Source organism: Vombatus ursinus, unplaced genomic scaffold (assembly GCF_900497805.2).
Source record: "Vombatus ursinus unplaced genomic scaffold, bare-nosed wombat genome assembly UNPS02014812.1, whole genome shotgun sequence".
NCBI classification, from domain to species: Eukaryota; Metazoa; Chordata; class Mammalia; order Diprotodontia; family Vombatidae; genus Vombatus; species Vombatus ursinus.
Genome location: NW_020954590.1, coordinates 46,515,143 through 46,534,798, shown reverse-complemented (window position 1 = coordinate 46,534,798; position 19,656 = coordinate 46,515,143). Strand labels below are relative to the sequence as shown.

Genomic DNA, 19,656 nt, shown 5'->3' with positions numbered 1-19,656 from the left:
GGGAAGCCTCTGAACTCTTTCTCAGAATTACATTTTAAATTAAAAAATTAAATATGGAAAGTTACAAGGAAAATCAGTTATATTAAAATAGTTATAAAAATATTTTTAAAAATAAATTTCCTGACTCCAGGTTAAGAACTTGGGCTCTAGGGAGAATAATGGATTATGAGGTTGGGAAAGGGTGAAGAGGAGACAGATTTGAGAAAAGCTTAATAAGTTTAGACTTTCTTGGGGTGGTGTTTTGAGGTATTGCAGGGTTTTTTTTAGAAGAGAAGTTTATATGGTCAAATAAGATAAATGAGATAATTAAGGTGCTTTGAAATGTAAAAAAATGTAAAACAGAAAAACAAAAGAAAGATGGTTAGTGAACCATTTTTTAAAATACCAGAAAAGAACTAAAGGGAGCACAAAGCAGGATGGATTTGAAAGTTACATGTTGGATTTATTATAGTTTTTTTTTTTTTAAGAAAGCTATACATTGTAGAGTACACTTTATGTATAATACTCTTTTTCTGCTAATGTTCTGCTTTGTATATGGAAATGTTACATTTTGGTGTTGATTAAATTAAAATGTGAAACAAAAAATTTCAAAGTAGTAAAAGGAAATTGTAAAATGCTATACATCAGATTTATAATGTTGATGAAGAAAGTAGTTTTTTCAAGTGAATTAAAAGTTAGAAGGAAATATTCTTTCATAGAATGGTCAGCTGTTAATCAGTTTTGTGCTTTAATTATTTTTTCCTGCTAGAGTTGTAAAGATGTGCCAGCTGTAGAGAAGACTATTAGATTACTCCCCAGTAGCCATGTTGCAAAACTGCAGATATTCAGTGTAGAAGGACAGAAGGCAATTCAGATCAAACACCAGGATGAGATCAACTGGATAGCTGGAGATGTCATGCATAATCTCATCTTCCAAATGTATGATGAAGGAGAAAGAGAAATTATTATAACAGCTGCATTAGCTGAAAAAATTAAGGTAAGTCTCAGTTATATTAAGGTAAGTTATCCCAAAAAAGTTACAGTTACTACAAACACTTAAGATAGAGTCTCTTTACAATCAGTGATATACTATCTTATTGGGAACAAAATTGGTACCAAATAAAATTCCAGTTCAGATGTAGCTTTAAAAACAAATTTGAGGAAAAGGCTATTTGTGAATTTTGTCATTAGGCTATTTGGTTATATAATTTACCAGAAATTCTTAGTCGAATTGTAATTTGATACTTTTAACATAATCTTATTTATTTGCATTTTGCCTTTTATTAGTTTCTTTATTTCCTAATGTAATATTGTTACTGGTTGTGGTAGCACATGGGATGATGAAACAGGTGGATCATTTGAGTTCTAGTACGGCCAACGGAAACTGATTTGGTGGTTACACTTAGTCCAGCATCAGTATGGTGAACTCCTGAGGTTGAGTAGGGTGTGTAGTGTGAGTGAAGAAAGAACAATTATACTAAGAAACTTGACGGTCAAAGCTTCCATGCTAATCAGCAATGGTATCTCAGGTCTGTGAGTGTCCACTACTCTTAGAGACTGGGTCAGTTCAGGAGATCCAGACTCAAAGAAATGGGGGAAAAAAACAAGAAGAAAAGCAAGAGAATTGTTATTATAGCAATTTCCAGGTAACTATATTATCATAGACAAATAGTAGTTGAGTTTTTTATGTTTTGGACCCTGTGACTTGTAAGAAGTTGAAGAAAAGGGGGTTGATGGATGGTTTATGAGAAATGTCTTCAAAAAATGTGATTTGTTTAAAATATATGCTTAGTGATTATTAGTATGTTGCCTTGATTTTTCTGAGTAATGCAAAGTTGTAGAGCTCAATTTCATGCTACCCTTTTCCTAAATATTTAGGGTAGCAAATGTCTGCCTTTGTACCTAGAACATGTTTTAAATTTCTTTCAGCTACAAAAGAAGTTCATTTTTGACAAATGTAACCTAAGTTTTTCTAATCCTATTACCTTGGATGTATTTGTCCATATGAGCATGTTTATGCATACTTCAGTTTAGGATACCAGTGACCTAAACCAATTTTCTGAACACAATTAAATGGATTTCTTCTTAAATGGTCATTTAGTTAGCACTCTTTTTTTTTTTTCTTTTATGGTATCTCTGTATCCAGGGTACTTGAGGGATGTAGACATATTTGATTAATACAGGCATACCCAACATATTTCACTGATTGCATTTGCGTTTGATGAGACTTTATAGGACAGTGATAGTGAAGAAAATACAAAATCATTTTCCAGAGAATAGTAAAGAGTGGTTTGGTGTTTGCTGGTTACCACCATTACTAATCTGTTAATGAGTACTTTATATTTTCCATTTTACAAAATATTTATTGATTTTTTTTGTTTCATTTTTACATCACCTTTATTTCCAAATACATTTTTCTCCCTTTCCCATCTTCTAACGCTTGTAACTATAATTTTTTTCATTTTTTAAAATTTATTTTATTTTTTTGGTGAGGCAGTCAGGATTAAGTGACTTGACCAGGGCGATACAGTTAGGAAGTTTCAAATGTCTGAGGCCAGATTTGAACTCAGGTTCTCCTGACTCCAAGGCCAGAGCTCTATCTACTGCTCCACCTCGTTGTTCGTGTAATTTTTTTTTTAAAGGAGAAAAAAGTAGTTCAACAAAACTAACTGGCACATCAGGTGATTTTGTCAATATATACAGTGTTTATAACCATAGTTTTCCTCCTCTGAGAAGAAGTGAGGAATTTTTCATCTCTTATTTACATTTGTCATCTCTTCTTTAGGCTAGGTTTGGTCATAATGTGGTTCTTTCTATTTACCTTACTGTCATAGTGTATATAATTTTCCTGGTTCTGCTTATTTCACTTTGCCTCAGCTCATTTCAGACTTCTCATATTTTTTCTTATTTTCTTTCATATTCATTGTTTCTTGTAGTATAGTAATATTCTATTATATTTAAATCTTACCATTATTATAGCCCTTTCCCAGTCAACAAGGCATCTACTTTATTTGAAGTTCTTTGCTACTCAGTACTTTATGTAAATTATGTTACCTCATATCTTTGCAACAATCATTGTTGGCTATGTAAATATTATAATTCACATTTTACAGATATCTCTTATAGATCTTTATTAGTTTGTTCAATGTGGCATAGTTAGAATTGCCTTTCAGTACAACAAACATTTGTTAAGTACTTAATATATGCATGATATCATGTGAGACATCAGTTGTTGAAAGAAGAGTAAAAGGATTTCCTGCAAATTCTTAATCTTAGGGTTTAATAGTTTTTATGACTGAAAGTTCAGTTATTTCCACTATACTGCATGTCTAGGTTTCCTCTCTCGGAATTCTGCTTAAGCTATATCTCCAGGAATATAACAGTTGTACGTGCATATGTATCTTGTCTTTCCACATAACCTACACAGATGTGTATTTTTCCGTCCTAGGTTAATTGGACACCTGAGATTAATAAGGAACATTTACTGCAGGGTTTGCTACCTGATGTACAAGTACCAACATCTGTGAAAGATATGAGATATTGCCAGGTTTCATTTCAAGATGATCATGTGTCATTGGAGAGTGCATTTACTGTAAGGTCTGTGGGTTTGTCTGTTTTTCAAGTATTTTTAAATTAGCATTTTTTAAAATGGTGAAAAAAAGATTTGTTCTTTATTTTTAATATATACTCCTATTTGTACTAAAATATATTTAAAATGTACATAGTAAAAATAATGTATCAGTTGACATAGAATACAGTGGGTTACTTTTAGAGCTTTTCTGGAAAATTTTTTGAAAAGTAATTTTGGAAAGTCATATAGTATCTAATAAGTTAGGAAGACTTTATTTCCAAGGTATTATAATAAACCATGTTTGGAACATGGACTTCTAACGTTATTAACAAAAAAAAAAAAGCAAATCTTGATATTACCAAAGTTTAAACAAAATTAGTAAGTCCTTACCTTCTAGGGGCTTACATTGTAATGGACAAAAATACAGAATCTACAAAGAGAAATTTACCTGAAAGTAGGAAATGATGAGAATAAAAAAGAACATTTAAACAATATACTTTGTTAAGTGTTGGAGGAGAAAGAAAACAACAATTTTGATACATAAAGCATCTGGAATGATAGGGGGAATATTTTTTGGGGGCGGGAAGAGGGAATTTTTAAAGGTGGAAGAAAGGAAGGATTATATTCTAGGTGCTTAAGCTGGTATGGAGATGAGAAATGTGTGAATACTTGGAAGTTGGAATAGGTTTTTGAGCTCAGGGAAGAGGAGGATATAGTTCAGTTAAGCTAAAAAATAGAATATGTGAATGGGAGTAATGTGAAGAAAGATTGGAGCCATATTGTAGAGGGTAATAAGTACAAATCTGAGTAGTTTGTATTTCATCTCAAGGGCATTACTGACAAGTCATGTCTTTTGAGGCAGTAACTCATAATGGTCAGACGTTTACCATAGGATGATTATTTTGGCCTTAGAAGGATTGATTAGAAGTAGTAGACATATCAGGCAAGAAGATCAGATAGGAGAATATTACAGTAGATGGTGGTAGAACAAACATCTGAAAATGGTAATAGGGAAGCAAGGAATAAATTTTAATTCTTGGTCTTGGTAGAGTATGTTTCAGATAGGAGGAACACGAGAGATAGAAGGAAGAGGTATTGTAGAAGGTGGCAGAGAAATCAATCATTCAATCAACTAGCTTTTCTTTTCTTTTCTTTTACTAAGCAATGTGGTTAAGTGACCTGCCCAGGGTCACACAGCTAGTCATTGTCAAGTGTCCAGAATTGAACTCCGCTGCCCCTGACTCCAGGGCTGGTGCTGTATCCACTATGCCACCTAGCTGCCCTCAACTAGCTTTTCTTAAATGCCTGATATGCCAGGAGCTGTGCTAAGCCCTTTTGATTCAAAGAAAGGAAAAAACCAGTCCCTGTTCTATAGGATCTTATAGTCTAAAAGGGAAGACAGCAGGTAGAAGACTATGTACAAACATGATAGAAACAGGATATATTGGAGGGAGTCTTAAGGAAGATACTAAAATTAAGAAGGATTGAGAAAGCCTTCTTGAAGAAGGTTGAACTTTAGCTAAGACTTGAAGAAAGCCAGCAAAGCTAAAAGGCAGAGATGTGGTATGAGACAATCGCAGGCATGGAGGAAAGCCAGTAACCAATGAATAGTATGTCAGTCAATAAATATTTATTAAGTGCCTGCTATGGGCCAGGTGCTGTGCTAAGTATTGTATTGTGCAAAAGTTGTAAGTGTACAAAAAAAATATAAAAGACAGTGTCAACCCTCAAGGAACTCATAGTCAAAGTGTGGGAGTAGATGGGCAAACAGATGGGTACAAACAAGCTATATAAAAGATAGGTAGGAAGTAATTAAAAGAATGAAATCAGTAGAATTGAGATGGGTTGGGAAAGGCTGCTTGTAGAAGATGAGATTTTTAGTTGGGACTTAAAAGAAGCCAGGGAAGCTAGTAGGCAGAGAGATGAGGAGTGAGTACATTCCAGGCATGGGTGATAGCCAGTAAGAATGTCTGTAACCCAGAGATGGTATGTCTTGTTGATGGAACAGCCAGCAGGCCAGTCTCGTTAGATCAAAGAGTATGTGATTGCAGGCTGGTAAATAAGTAGGAAGAGGCTAGGTTATGAAGGGCTTTGAACCCCAAACAGGATTTTGTATTCGATAGCAGAGTTTATTGTGTAGAAGAGTGAATGATTGTAGCTGTGCTTTAGAGGAATCACTTCTGTGGCTGAATGAAAGAGGGACTGGAGTAGGGAGAGACTTGAGGCAGATAGAACCAACATCAGGCTACTGCAGTAGTCCCAAGCATGAGATGATAAAGGCCTAGCCAGAATGGTGACAGTGTTAGAGGAGAGAAGAGGGTGTATTTGAGAGATGTTGCAAAGGTGAAATTGACAGGCTTTGTCAACAGATTGGATTGGAGGGGTAGGAGGGAAGAGATAGTGAGGAGAAAATGCTGATGACTCTTAGGTTGAAATCCTGAGAGAAGATAGGAAGTGGAGAGGGCTGGGGTGGGGGGAGCTGGAGGGGAGAGAGCTGGATATGGAATTCTATTTTGGACAGGTTGAATTTAAGATGTCTGTTGGACATCCAGTTTGAGATTTCTGAAAGGCAGTTGGTGATGCCAGTTTGGGACAGGATAAGTAGATTTGAGAATCATCAGTATAGAGATGGCAATTAAATCCATGGAACTGATGAGGTCAACCAAGTGAAATAATAGAGGAAAAAGGAAGGCCTAGGACAAAACCCTGAGGAACATCTAAGGTTAGCAGCTGTGATCTATCAGTCAGTCAATAAACATTTACCTACTGTGTTCTAGGCACCCATGCTAAGCATTGAAATGAAGATCCAGCAAAGGAGACCGAGGAGTAGTGAGATAGGTAGAGAACTAGGAGGGACTGGTGCCCAGAAAACCTAGAGAGAAGAGAGTATCAAGGAAAATATGGCAGTCCATAGTTTCTGAAGCTGCAGAGAGGTTGAAGAAAATGAAGATCGAGAAGAAGCCATTGGTTTTGTTACTTACGGGATTATTGGTAACTTTGGAGATAGCAGTTTTGATGGAATGATAAGTTCAGAAGCTAGATTGTAAAAAGAATAGGAAAGAAAATGAAGGCACCTATTGTTGAAGGCCTTTTCAAGAAATATAGTCACAAAAGGAAGAGATACAGGGTGATAGTGGGCCTGGAAGGATCAAATGAGGGTTTTGAGACAAAGCTCCAAAGCTTGGAGACATTGAGTAACAGAATAGCCTAATTGCAAGATTTGTAGGCAATAGAGGAGGAGCCAGTTGCCACGAAGAGATTGAAAATAAGTGATAGAGTAGGAATGACAGAGCGGAGCAGTCAGTTGGAGGAGGTGAGATGGAGTGAAATTGCTTGAGGAGGTAAAGGTTTGCCTTGGTAAGGAGTAAGACCACCTCTTCATGAGAGACAACATGGAGTCCAGAAATGGAGTATTATGTACAAGGAATGGTGGTGAGGTCATTGTCACTGGATTGTATAATACATGTAGGGGAATAAGGTGTAACAATATTGGAAAGATAGGAAGGTCTTTAAAAACCTAACAGAAGGTTTTTTACTTTATCCTGGAGGAAATAGGGAACCACTGCAGTTAATTGAAGGTTACATCTATGCTTTAGGAAAATCCACCTTAGTTGGAGGATGGATTTAAATATGAGGTAGGACTTATAAGCAGGGATACCAACCAACAGGCTGTTCCAGTATTGAAGATGTGATTCAGCTACAATAGAAGAGGAGAGTTTTGGGAGAGGTAGTATAGGTGGGTCATTTCTGCCTTGTAAACAGCAGCTCTGAATCTCAAGAATTACAGTGCAGGAAGTGGGTATTTGCTTGCCATGGGATAAGGGAAAATTTATTTGTTCATTAGAAAGCTTACTTGATCAGAGCAGGGCAGATGGTAGTGACAGTCAGGATGGTAATGTAGTGAAAGAGGGTACTAATAATAGGCAGTCCATGGTAGCCATTTCATTCTTCTGACCTCTCTCACAGTCCTTGTGTTGGTGAATACAGGAATGTCATGTGGCAAAGGAGACCTCTAATCTTGGATGACACAACCACTTCATTGTCTTCAGCACAGTTGTCATGAGTGTCTGTGACTTTGTCCAAGACCTGATCATCAATGTCTGTGGTAGTACCAGTGTTTCTTCCTTCTTTCTCAGCCATGTGCATGAACAGATTGCCCTTCATTATGATTTTTTAATGGGATACCTTGCCTATACCAATGGTAGCTGAATGGATTCTCTCCTGAGGAGGTCTCCAGCCCTTGTCAGAACCTAGGGCTGATATGAAGACCCTGTTGGCAATGTTAGCAGTGACATTCTCCTTAGCAGTGGTTGTCCCTACCTTCTTGGGAGAGACTGTTGATCTCATACCAGCATTGTAGGTGAGAATCGCAGAAAAGATGAGCCAAAATAAAAGTGTACAGAAGAGAGAAAATTGTATTGTAACAGAAAAGTCAACAGAGTAGAATATGTCTGTTGGGTAGTCAAAATCAGACCCAAAGGCAGCTATGAGGAGTGAGCAGCTGTTCTGCATTATTCCTTTAGAAAGACGAAATGGAGAAGAGATTACCAAACTCAAAACAGCTTTTTAGTTTGAGGCATTAGGAGAGCAGCCTAAAGCCCTACCCACCTCATATTCTTCCCAACCATGCTGTATAGCTTTAAGTCCTTGAACACTATGATTTCAGTGGAATCAAAGTTTCAAAGGGCAATGGAAAGAAAAATGATGAGCATAATCAGCCTTACTTAATCCATGATGATTTATTTATGTGTAAAAAATATCATAAAAGACACCAGGCACATAGATAACTAGAAAAAGTGATAGGCTATTTGTGAGATGACAGTGAAAGATGACAAGTTGTACAGTCTGATACTATTCTGGTTTCTATAAAGTGTTAAATTGTACTAGATTGCAAGCTCAGTGTGAGTCAACAGTATGACAAGAGAGGCAAGAAAGCTACTAAAGTAACAGACTTCATTATGTGTTTGAGATGAAGAATGTTAAGAGTTCCACCATACTCTAATTTGTTCAGACCACATCTAAAATTCAGTTCTGGATAATACATTTTAGAAAAAATGCCAATAAGTTCATGAGCATTCAGACGAGTGTGATCAGGAAGATGAAGGGCTCTCAGATTGTGCTATATTCGGTTCAGTATATGGCAGTATTTTTTTTTAATTAATTTATTTTGAATTATCAGCAATCACTTCCATAGGCTTTTGAATTTTAAATTTTTCTCCCCCTCCGTCCTCACCTCCCTCCCCAAGACTGTGCACAGTCTGATAACAGGCTATACATATACATTCCTATTAAATGTATTTCCACATTAGTGATGTTGTAAGTAAGAATTAGAACCAATAGGAGTCTTTCCAGGTTTTTCTAAAGTCAGCTGCTTCATTATTTCTTGTAGTAAAATAGTATTCCATTACATTCATATACCACAACTTGTTCAGCCATTCCCCAATTGATGGGCATCCTCTCAGTTTCCAATTCTTTGTATGGCAGTATTTTTTAAACACTTAATGTAAATACAAGGTAGTACATGAAGTTCAGAGGATATAACCCGAAAACAATAAGTTTACTTTCAAGTGAGAATTAATTGAAATAACTGGTGTTTAACCTTGTGAAGGGAAAACTGGCGGGGGGGGTGGGGTGGACATAGGTATTCAAGGCCTTGATGACTGTCAGCATGAAAGAGTAGACTTGTTCTTCTTAGCTTTGGAGAATAGAATTACAAGCACTGGATGGAAGTTTCTTTTTTTTTTTTTTTAAAGGCAGTTGGGGTTAAGTGACTTGCCCAGGGTCTCATAGCTAGTAAGTGTCAAGTGTTTGGTCTGAGGCCGGATTTGAGCTCAAGTCCTCCTGACTTCAGGGCCAGTGTTCTATCCACTGTGCCACCTAGCTGCCCATGGAAGTTTCAAAGCATCAAATTTAGATTTGATGAAAGGAAAAAATCCTAATATTTACAGCTATCCAAAAGTGTGCTAGGCGCCTTAGAAGATATGAGTTTTCCCCTCACAGGATGTGGAGGCTGGATAATCACTTGTTAGATACTTGGTAGAGGTTGGATTATTTGTTCAGGTATGGCTTGAACTAGTTGGCCTCTGAAATCTGTTCTAATTTTGAGATTCAGTGATTTAAGGGAATTTATTCAATTGCGTTGAAGAAACATTTATGAAATGTAAGTACTTTTTCACAAAACACTGGAATACAGGGACAGATAAAACAAAAAATTATCTGTGTCCACAAGGAGCTTAAATTCTACAGGGAGAATATACTATTTATACAGATAAATAAATATAGTTTTGATTATTTGAATAGAGAAAGGTCTCTCACAAGTGTGGGCATCAGGGTAGGCTTCTTGTAGGAGGTGGCATCTTGTTTGAGCCTTGAAGGAAGCTAATGAGGAGAGGTAAGGAGCAATTTCACACATTTCCAAGATGAAAAAAGGAGGAGTCCAGTCTGTACCAGTGCAAGGAAAACCCATAGTGATAAAGTTTTGGATCCTTGTAAGTTTTCTAGGCAGATTCCTTTTTTACTTACTTCTGGGTTTATACCTGTATGTACTTATTTGAGTTGGGGAGGGGATGTCATTGATTTATTGATGTTAAGTCGTTTTTTCAGTCTTGTTCAACTCTTCATGACCCTATTTGAGGTTTTCTTGGCAGAGATACTGGAGTGGTTTGCCATTTCCTTCTCCACCTCATTTTCCAGATGAGGAACTCAGAAAAATAGGGTGAGATGTCTCAGGCCAGATTTGAACTCATGAAGATGATTTTTTTCAGATTCCAGGGCTGACACTCTATCCACTGTGCTACCTTGCTGCCTGCTATCTTTGATAGGTCAATGTAAATTTCTAAAAATTTCCTTTGATTCATGACTTAAGGAAAGTTTCATAATTTGTGAACTAATTTCAGACCGCTGCCTGATGAACCAAAACAACTTAAATGCAAGTTAAAAGGAGGAAAAACAATACAAATGGGTCAAGAACTCCAAGGAGAAATAGGTTAGTATGGCATGCTATTCTAAACAATACTTAAATTCAGAATTTCTTGTTATAAAAATACTGAAGGGTTGTACATTCATTATTTTTTAATTAGAATAAATTATAGCAAATCGAATAAGGCAATGAGTATGGTAGAGATCATCTAGGCTCATAAGAATGTATGTAAGTGTAAATGGCACATATTGTTGATTTTTAAAACATTAAATGAATATAGTGAAAAGAATACTAAACTATCAAGGGAACTGATTTTTTTTTTCTTGATTCGAGTAGTCCTACCTGTGTAACTTTGTGGAATTCATTTAAATGTGTATGAGTCTCAGTTTCTGAACTATATATTAGGGATAAAAATACTTATGCTACCTACCTTTGTTGTGAGGTGCAAATGACAATAACGTTCAAAGCATTTTATGCTAGTATATTTCATTTTGTTTTGGTCTAGACGTGGGACCTCATTGGTGTAGAGAACTCATAAATAAGGAACTTCCCTTCACCTTTGCACATCAGCAATTGTTCTGCAACTTAAAGTCTTAGAGAACTAGTTGACTGGAGTGTTGAGATGAGAAGTGACTTGCCCAGGGTCACAGAACCAGTGTGTTTCACAGTCAGAACTTGAAGCTGGATATTCCTGACTGTGGGGCCAGTATATATCTCCTACTTCATATGATTTCAGTGCCTCATACTGTCGTGATAGCTGTAACAAAAATCTAACAAACATACATTGGGGCACTATATCTACTTGAATATTTGCAGGTTAAGATTTTTCCTTCTTTTGGCCACGTTCTAAGACCTAACTTGAAGAAGTGATAAGTAGTAATTTGAAATAATCTCTGATGCCCTGAGAGGCTGCAAGGCGAATTGGCTAGAGAGCAAGATTCAGGAGCAGGAAAACCTTGATTAAGTTCTTGTGTCTGATACATATTGGCCATGTGAATGTAGGCAAATCACTTCTTTTCTCAGTGCTTAACGCACCTCTAAGCCCATAACTTGTTGAGCAGGTAAGGACCTACACTGATACGGGGAGTTCTATATATGTTAATGAAATTACAGGTCCAGTCTCAATTCTTATTCTTATCATATTCAGTTTGTGTCAGAATGGGTAACTTTTTAGAAATGATTTCATTAAAATAATCATGTCAATGCAAAACATTTTCCTTTTGTTTTTAAAGAGGTAATAATTACAGATCAGTATGGAAATCAGATACAGACGTTCACATCAAGTTGTTTAACTTCTTTGGGAATTTCTGGAAATGGACTTGATAAATCCAGTTTGAAAATTAGTTGGCAGGTAAGACTGACTTTCTAAAATATTTGTATTTGATTTATTTCACATTATGAAAAATGGATATAGTTTAGAAAGTGGCACCTGGGCATTTGATCCTTTTTTCAAATGAGAACACATTTGAAAATGGATTATCAGGTAGGTTTTCTCTGGCCATATATTTTTAAAGATTTATATATGATGGGGAATGGAAGAATATAGCTGTGCAATAATGCATGATTTGAAATTATTTTAAAAATAAGGAAATTGGTTATCTTATTGAGACAAATAACTGTGGAAAACCTTGATGCCATTTGTCACTAGTGGTAAACTTTTAGAATTCAAATAATAGAATCGTTGACTGGCCTTACTTTGCCAGTGGTAGGAGACTATGGATATGGAACACACAGTATTCTTTCTAAAATTCCATCTTCATTTGTTATATGTCCCTTCAGCAGCTCCCAATGGTTCTTTATTGTCTACTTTGTAAAGTTCTAACTACACTACCTGGCTTTCAAGGCCTCAATCTATTTATTCAAATTTATTTTTCGATATTCTCCAGTAACCACTTGTTTTTCCTCTGCACAGCGCATGCTTTTAATTAAGTCGACTGAACAGTTTTTGATAATGCTATTCCTTACCTGAAATGTCTAAATTCTACTAATCCACTATGGATCAAGTTGTCTCTGACTACTTCAGACAATGCTCCTTTCTCCCTTCTCTGGATCCTAACACTTAGTACAGTGCCTGGTACATAATAGACACTTAAAAAGTGCTATTTGACTGATTAGATTCCTGTTGCTCTTATAATTAGTACCTTTTGGTTTAACATTTAATTTTATTATTTTTTAGTGTCTACCACAGGGAATTCTACATGATTCAAGCTTAATAAATAGTAAATGAATGTATTTTTAAATACATTGGTACGGTCTCTGAAGGCTTTGGGACCATGTCTCTTTTTGTGTCGAGCATAGTGCTGAAAAGATACTTACTGTTAAGTTTTAATTGAAGTCTAAATAAGAAATAATTAATTCCTTTGAGTTAAAAAAGACTTTAAGCACATTTTTCTTTTTTTAACTTATCTTTATTATTAGGACAGCACACAGACTATAATTATAAAAGGCATAAAATTTAACCCAGGTCCTCCTGGAAGCAAGGAGCTCTGCTTTGCGTGGCGTGAGTTTTCGGACTTTCTCCGGGTACAGCTAATTTCAGGACCACCAGCTAAACTTCTCCTGGTAAACTGGCCAGAGTTAAGAGAGGTAAGTAGGATTTCTGACTTGATCCAGTATGCTTGATATTGAATGACTGTATTTTGAGTATGGTTTTCAGTAATTTGAAGGCATGTAAATCATAATATCATTGTTCTAAAGCTGGAGGGCACCTCACTGGTCATCTAGTCTAACCATCTCATTTTACAGATGTTGAGATAGATTATTTGGGATTCTTTAAGTAATGGAGTTTATATTTAACTCTTTAATAGCTTCTTTTGGGCAGGTAAAGTTAAAACATTTGCTTCCCATTTGCCTTTACTGGCTGAAATGAACAGTGAGTAAGGAAAGGGAAAGGAAAGCATACATTTGTGTTTAAGAACTTTTGGGAGGGAAAAGATACCAGTGACTGGCCCTGGAGGTCTTATTTTTTATTTTTATTTTTTAAATTTTCAATTAATTTATTTTGAATTATTAACAATCAGTTCCATAAGCTTTTGAGTTTTAAATTCCCCCCCCTCCCTTGTCATCTTCCTCCCCAAGATGATGTGCAATCTGATATAGGCTATACATATATATTCCTATTAAAAATATTTTCACATTAGTAATGTTGTAGGTAGGAATTAGAACCAATAGGAGGAACCACCAGAAAGAGGAAACAGAACATAACAGAAGAAAAAAAAAAGCAAATAATATGCTTCGATCTGCATTCAAACTCCATAGTTCTTTCTTTGGATGTGGATAGCATTTTCCGTCATGAGGCCTTTGGAGATGTCTTAGATCCTTGTATTGCTGAGAAGGGTTAAGTCTATCAATATTAGTCATTACACAGTGTAGCTGCTCTTATGTACAGTGTTCTCCTGGTTCTGCTCATTTCACTCAGCATCAGACCATACAAGTCTTTCCAGGTTTTTCTGAAGTCAGCCTGTTCATCATTTCTTATAGCACAATAGTATTTCATTACATTCATCTACCATAACTTTTTCAGCCATTCTCCAGTTGATGGGCATTCTTTGAATTTGTAGTTCACAATTTGCCACTACAAAAAGAGGTGCTATAAATATTTTTGTACACGTAGGTCCTTTTCCCATTTATATAATCTCTCTGGGATATAGCCCTAGGAGTGCTGTTGCTGGGTCAAAGAGTATACACATTTTTATAGCCCTTTGGGCATAGTTCCAAATTGCTCTCCAAAATGGTTGGATCGTTTCACAACTCCACCAACAATGCATTAGTGTTGAATTTTCCCACATCTTCTCCAACACTTATCATTTTCTTGTTTTGTCATGTTTGGCTCTGGAGGTCTTCAGGCTGAGGCTGGCTAATTGCATGCTGGTTTGAGGCCGAGGATTCTTGTTTGGGTCTTAGTTCGCAGATGAACCTGAGGTCCCTTCAGATTCTTAGATTCTGTGATAAGGGAAAAGTTTACTTTATTAGGTTTTTGTCTGGCCCATATCTGTTTATTGATTATTTTCTACATCTCCTTTTTGAAACTACTGTGCATACATTTCACATTTTAGCTTCATACAGCCACTTTCTAATATGAGATCTCTCTTTGTGGTACTATGGAAAGCCCCTACCTGTAGAGTCAGAGGGCTTGACCTTAGGTCTTATTTCTGATGCTTACTACCTAGTGATCCTTGGGCAAGCGACTAAACCTTCTGGGGCCTCATACTGATCTGCAAAAAGAGGATATCTGGTTAGGTAATCTGAGGTTCCTTTCTGCTCTAGAACTATGATCCTTTGATTATGTGTTTCAGCTTTGCTTTGAGGTGCGAGAACAGAGAGAATAACTATAACTTCCATATGCCTTGTTATCATTTAATTATTGATCATGTTTCTGATAATTCTTCTTAAAGGAGAATCCCTCCCTTGTATTTACATGCTTCATTACTCATGGAAAAGTACCAAATAATAATTAGAAATTGGAGGCTTTAAAACAATTTATTCATACCTAAATTTACTTTCCTAAACTTGTTTTTGAGTAAACATTTTGTCTACATAGATTTAGTCTTGAATTGTGAACACTAAGTTTAGTAGTGAAATCTTTTGCTCTACCACGTTAGATTTGTTAGTCTGGGCCTTTCATTTAACCTCTTAGAGCCTCAGTTTCCCCATCCATAAGGTAGGGAGGATAATAACTCACTAATGACCTTGTATAGTTCTTGTGAAGAAATTCCCTTGTAAAGCTTGGCATTGTTATTTTTTTATCTCTTGAGTCATGTACGGAATTATGAATTAATAACGGTTTTATTTTTAAGTAATTATTGGAGTCACTTAATTTCTTTTTGTAAATAGAGGTGAAAATCTAATTGTTGTAATTGGAATGATTTTCATAAAGCGTTTCAGCTAAGAATACTACAGATGTACTTTAGTTCTTGAAAGAACTATAGAAATTAGGATTTACAAATCAATTAGGTGTAATTATTTGCTGTATAAAAGGATTTTTTAATTTTTAAAATGATTCACTGAGAATTCTTGAAACTAGTAAGCTATTTTTTTGAAAATACAATTATACAATACAAAAAGATCTATGTGAATTGTTTAACAGTGTATAAATTTATGATATTGATTTTAATATGTCCATATAGCAGGTGCTGGTGTTATATAGTGAGATTAATTTTAATTATTATAGCAAGTGTATTTATTTTCATATTTAAGACCTTTTGTCCTCCATAAAAAACCATTTGTTAAAAAGTGGCAACCCGACTATTCCTTAAAGATACTATCTACTGTCTTTTGTTTCACAGCAAAATTCCTAGAAAAAACTACCCTTGTTGCTTCTATTTTTTCAGTTCACACGTGCACCTTACAATTTTGTTTCTCCTCATTCCTAAACAGAAACCTTGTTTTCTCCAAAGGTACACCAATGACCTTTTATAAATTGTTTTTTTTTATTTTTATATGGTCTTCATTTCTGGATATATTTTACCCTTTTTTCTTGCTCAGGGTACCTTGTTTTGTAAGAGTGACAAGAAAAAGTTAACTGAAAAGTAGCAGTTGAAACTGACCAACCTATCAACTAAATTTGGTACATATCTTGCCCATGACTTTCTCCTGAACTCTATAGCCCTTTATCACCAGTTGTGTTGGTCCTTTCTAACTGGATTTCTTAAAGATATTTCAAAAGTATCCAATCCAGAACTCCTTATCTCTTCTTTTTTCATATTTTAAGTCTTCTTGCCTTCTGCTTTGCCCTTTCTGTTAAGAGCACCACTAATCTTTCAGTTACCCACATTTACAACCTTGGAGATATCCTGGCCTCTTCCTGCGTGTGTATGTATGTGTTAAATATGCATGCGTGTGTGTGTGTGTGCATGTATGTGTGTGTGTGTATACATACACATGCATGCAGGCATACACACACATTCACTCCCTTGAAATGAATCTGTTTCCTCTCTATTCAGGTTTGATCTTTTCTCACTTGGACTATTGTATTGGCATCCTAATTGATCTCTTAGCCTTCAGTCTTGCCTTTATTCAATTTGTCTTCCACATAACAGCTGTTAAATTATTTCTAAAGCACAAATCTGTAATCATTCTCTTCCTTTTTTTTAAAATTAATTCTTCTAATGAACAGAAACTTAATTTTCTGTCCTTCCTACCTTCCCCTCCCCCCACCCTTGACAAAGAAAGAAAAACAAAACTCTTGTAATATGCATAGTAAAGGAAAATAAAAATTTTTAATTACCCCTCCTTTCAAAATATGAGCTCATCATCTTTCTATCAAGGTGGGTAGCATGTTTGATCATGAATCCTCTAGAATCATAGTTGATCGTTTCATTTATCAAAGTTAGTTTCTCTATCTTTCTTAATTAAGTTTTATTTCTTGCTGTTGCTTTGTCTGAGATTATGATAGCTATGCATGCCTGTTTTGTTTCAGCTGAAGTATGGATACATTTTTTATTCCAGTTCTTTATTTTAACTTTGTGAGATTATTGATACTGTCATTACTGGATTATTGATTCTTGTTATTATAAATTGATTTTGTTAAATTCTATTTTCTGATCCGTTCTATGATATTCTTATGAATGAGTACATCCCATTCATATAGTTTACATCAGTAATGCCCTTGGCAATCATTAAACCTTAGTGTCTTTTTAAAAATCTCATTTACTTTTCTGAAACATCTGATACTGTTTGCTACTATTCTAGCCTTCCTTTGATTTCATTGCATATTGGAAGCCTTCTTCTTTATTGATTTTTTTTCTCTCCTTTACAAGATATTGTGACCATCCTTTTCCTTATATAATAAATACTTGATGACTTTATACATTTCTATAGATCTACTTATTATTGCTATACAATCATCTCTCAGACATTTGTCTGTAACCTTGATACTCACCTGAGTTTCTGTTATACATTTCTATTTCCTGCTGAGTTTTGTACTTGAGTTTCCTGTTGTCATTTCACATCCATTTTGAAGAAATGAGTTCAATATCATAATGTCCATGCAAATCCAATATATGATCAGAAATCAAAAGGATAAATTTTATTATGAAAAATGTAAAAAAAATTCTCAAAAACTGACTCAATAATATCATTGGCCCAGTTACACATTTTTGTTGGCTTCCATAGTGTTATGATGATTAATTAAAAAAACCCAACAGTAAAACCAGAACTGGATTATTAGGCATTTAGTTGGCATAATGGATGGAGTGCTGCTGGACTTGGAGTCAGGAAGATGTGAATTCAAATCCTGTCTTAGATATTTGCTATAGCTAGGTGGCTAGTCACTTATTAGTGCAGGGCAAGTCACTTAACCTTACAGCCTCAGTTTCCTCACTAAAAAAAATGGGGACAATATCACCTACTTCTCAGGGATGTGAGAATTAAATGATATAATACCAACAGTTCTTACTTTAAATAAGTGAACTATTCGACAGATGATTCTTTTAATGGTAATTTTTATTTATTTTTTTGTTTTCAACATTTACTTCCACAAGATTTTGAGTTCCAAATTTTCACCCCATCTCGCCCCTCCCCCCACCCCAAGACGGCATGCATTCTAAATACATAGTCCGCCTTCCCTTCTATCTCTCCTCCCCTTCTCTTATCCCCTTCCCTTTCAATTTTCCTGTAGGGCAGGATGGATTTCTGTACCCCATTTCCTGTTTTTCTTATTTCCTAATTGCATGTGAAAACATTTTTTGTTTTTAAAACTTTGGGTTCTAAATTTTTTCCATTCCTCCCTCCCCATCCACCCTCATTGATAAGGCAAGCAACTAAATATAGGTTATATATGTGCAGTGATGCAAAACACTTCCATAGTAGACATGCTGTGAAAAACTAACTCTATTTCCCTTAATCCTATCCCACCCATCCATTTATTCTATTCTTTCTTTTGACCCTGTCCCTCCTCAGAAGTGTTTGCTTCTGATTACTCCCTTTCCCAATCTGCCCTCCTCTCTATCATTCCCCTGCTCTCTTGTCCCTTTCCCCCCCGTTTTCCTGTAGGGTAAGACAGATTTCCACACCCAATTGAGTCCACAGACGATTTTTACCTAATGTGAATTTGCCTGTGGAGGTAGGGAAGGGGACCACAGAACTGGGGGGAGGGTAGCACATGTTTTAAGGACGTGGGGGTCAGGAACAGAGATGCAAAAGCAGGAGGACAGGAACATGTGGGAGCTAGGCTGGCCATGTGGGCAGGAAGTAAGAGGAAGAGCATGGGTGGTGGGGGAGAGACACATGAGACTGAGTGCAGATGGATGGAAAATAGACATGTGGGGCCAGAAATATAGCTGATGGGCAGAGTAGGGCAAAGATCTCCTCTCCCTGTCTCAAAACAAGCCCCAATTAGGTGGCAGCAGTGGCTGTCTCTCTGCATGTCTGTTCTTTTGCTTTCATTTGGAGGTTTTTCATTTGTTTGTTTGTTTGTTTTTTATTACCACTGAAACAACTGAATGACAACAACAAGAAAGAGCTGTTTACTCTGGTAGTTTTATCTTATTCCAATCAGATTAGCAAACTAGACCAAAAAGCAAAGTGACTTATGCTGGAGGAGTTGTGGGAAAACAGGTACATTGATGCCTTGGTAGAGCTATGAGCTGATCCAGTCATACTGGAAAGCTTTTTGGGACTATGCCCCAAAGCTATTAAATTGTGTATACCTTTGACCTATCAGTATCACTATTGAGTCTATACCCCATAGAGATTAGAAAAAGATGAAAATGTCCCATGTGTGCAATAATATTTATTATAGCTTATTTTGCATTGGCAATGAATTGGAAACCCAGGGAATGTTCATCAGTTGGTGAATGGCTGAAACAGTTATGGTATATGAATGTGTTGGAATACTTTGTTCTGTGAGACAGAGGTCAAATTCTGTGTTGTCAGGATGTAAGGGCCTACAGGACTGTGGAGTTCTGCCTGAACTAGATTGAAATGTAATTGGGAAATATTTAAGAGAGTAAACATATGATACAACGTAGATAATGTTAATTTGTGTTTTTCTAAATCAATATGTGGCGAAAAGGGATCCAGGTTTTTGTTTGAATTTAGCACCATTGGGCCCCCGCCCCCACCCTCAAATTAAAGGAGTGGTTATAAGAGAAACCTTGGAAGACTTACATGAACTCAAGTGGAGTAAGGAGCAAAACTAGCACAATTCATCTGATAACAGCTTTGAAAGACTTTGAACTTTAATCAA

General features: G+C 35.9%; 1 protein-coding gene across 3 annotated transcripts in view; it reads left to right on the top strand.

Moving 5' to 3' along the window:
* LOC114054253 (structural maintenance of chromosomes flexible hinge domain-containing protein 1-like) overlaps nucleotides 1-19,656 on the top strand; it is a 182,174-nt gene that overhangs the window by 82,049 nt on the left and 80,469 nt on the right. For all 3 annotated transcript variants that reach the window (XM_027877431.1, XM_027877432.1, XM_027877433.1), the window contains exons 25-29: nucleotides 749-976; nucleotides 3,428-3,576; nucleotides 10,447-10,535; nucleotides 11,702-11,820; nucleotides 12,888-13,055. In XM_027877431.1, the coding sequence (XP_027733232.1) occupies nucleotides 749-976; nucleotides 3,428-3,576; nucleotides 10,447-10,535; nucleotides 11,702-11,820; nucleotides 12,888-13,055 (753 nt within the window). The remainder of the gene's footprint in view (nucleotides 1-748; nucleotides 977-3,427; nucleotides 3,577-10,446; nucleotides 10,536-11,701; nucleotides 11,821-12,887; nucleotides 13,056-19,656) is intronic.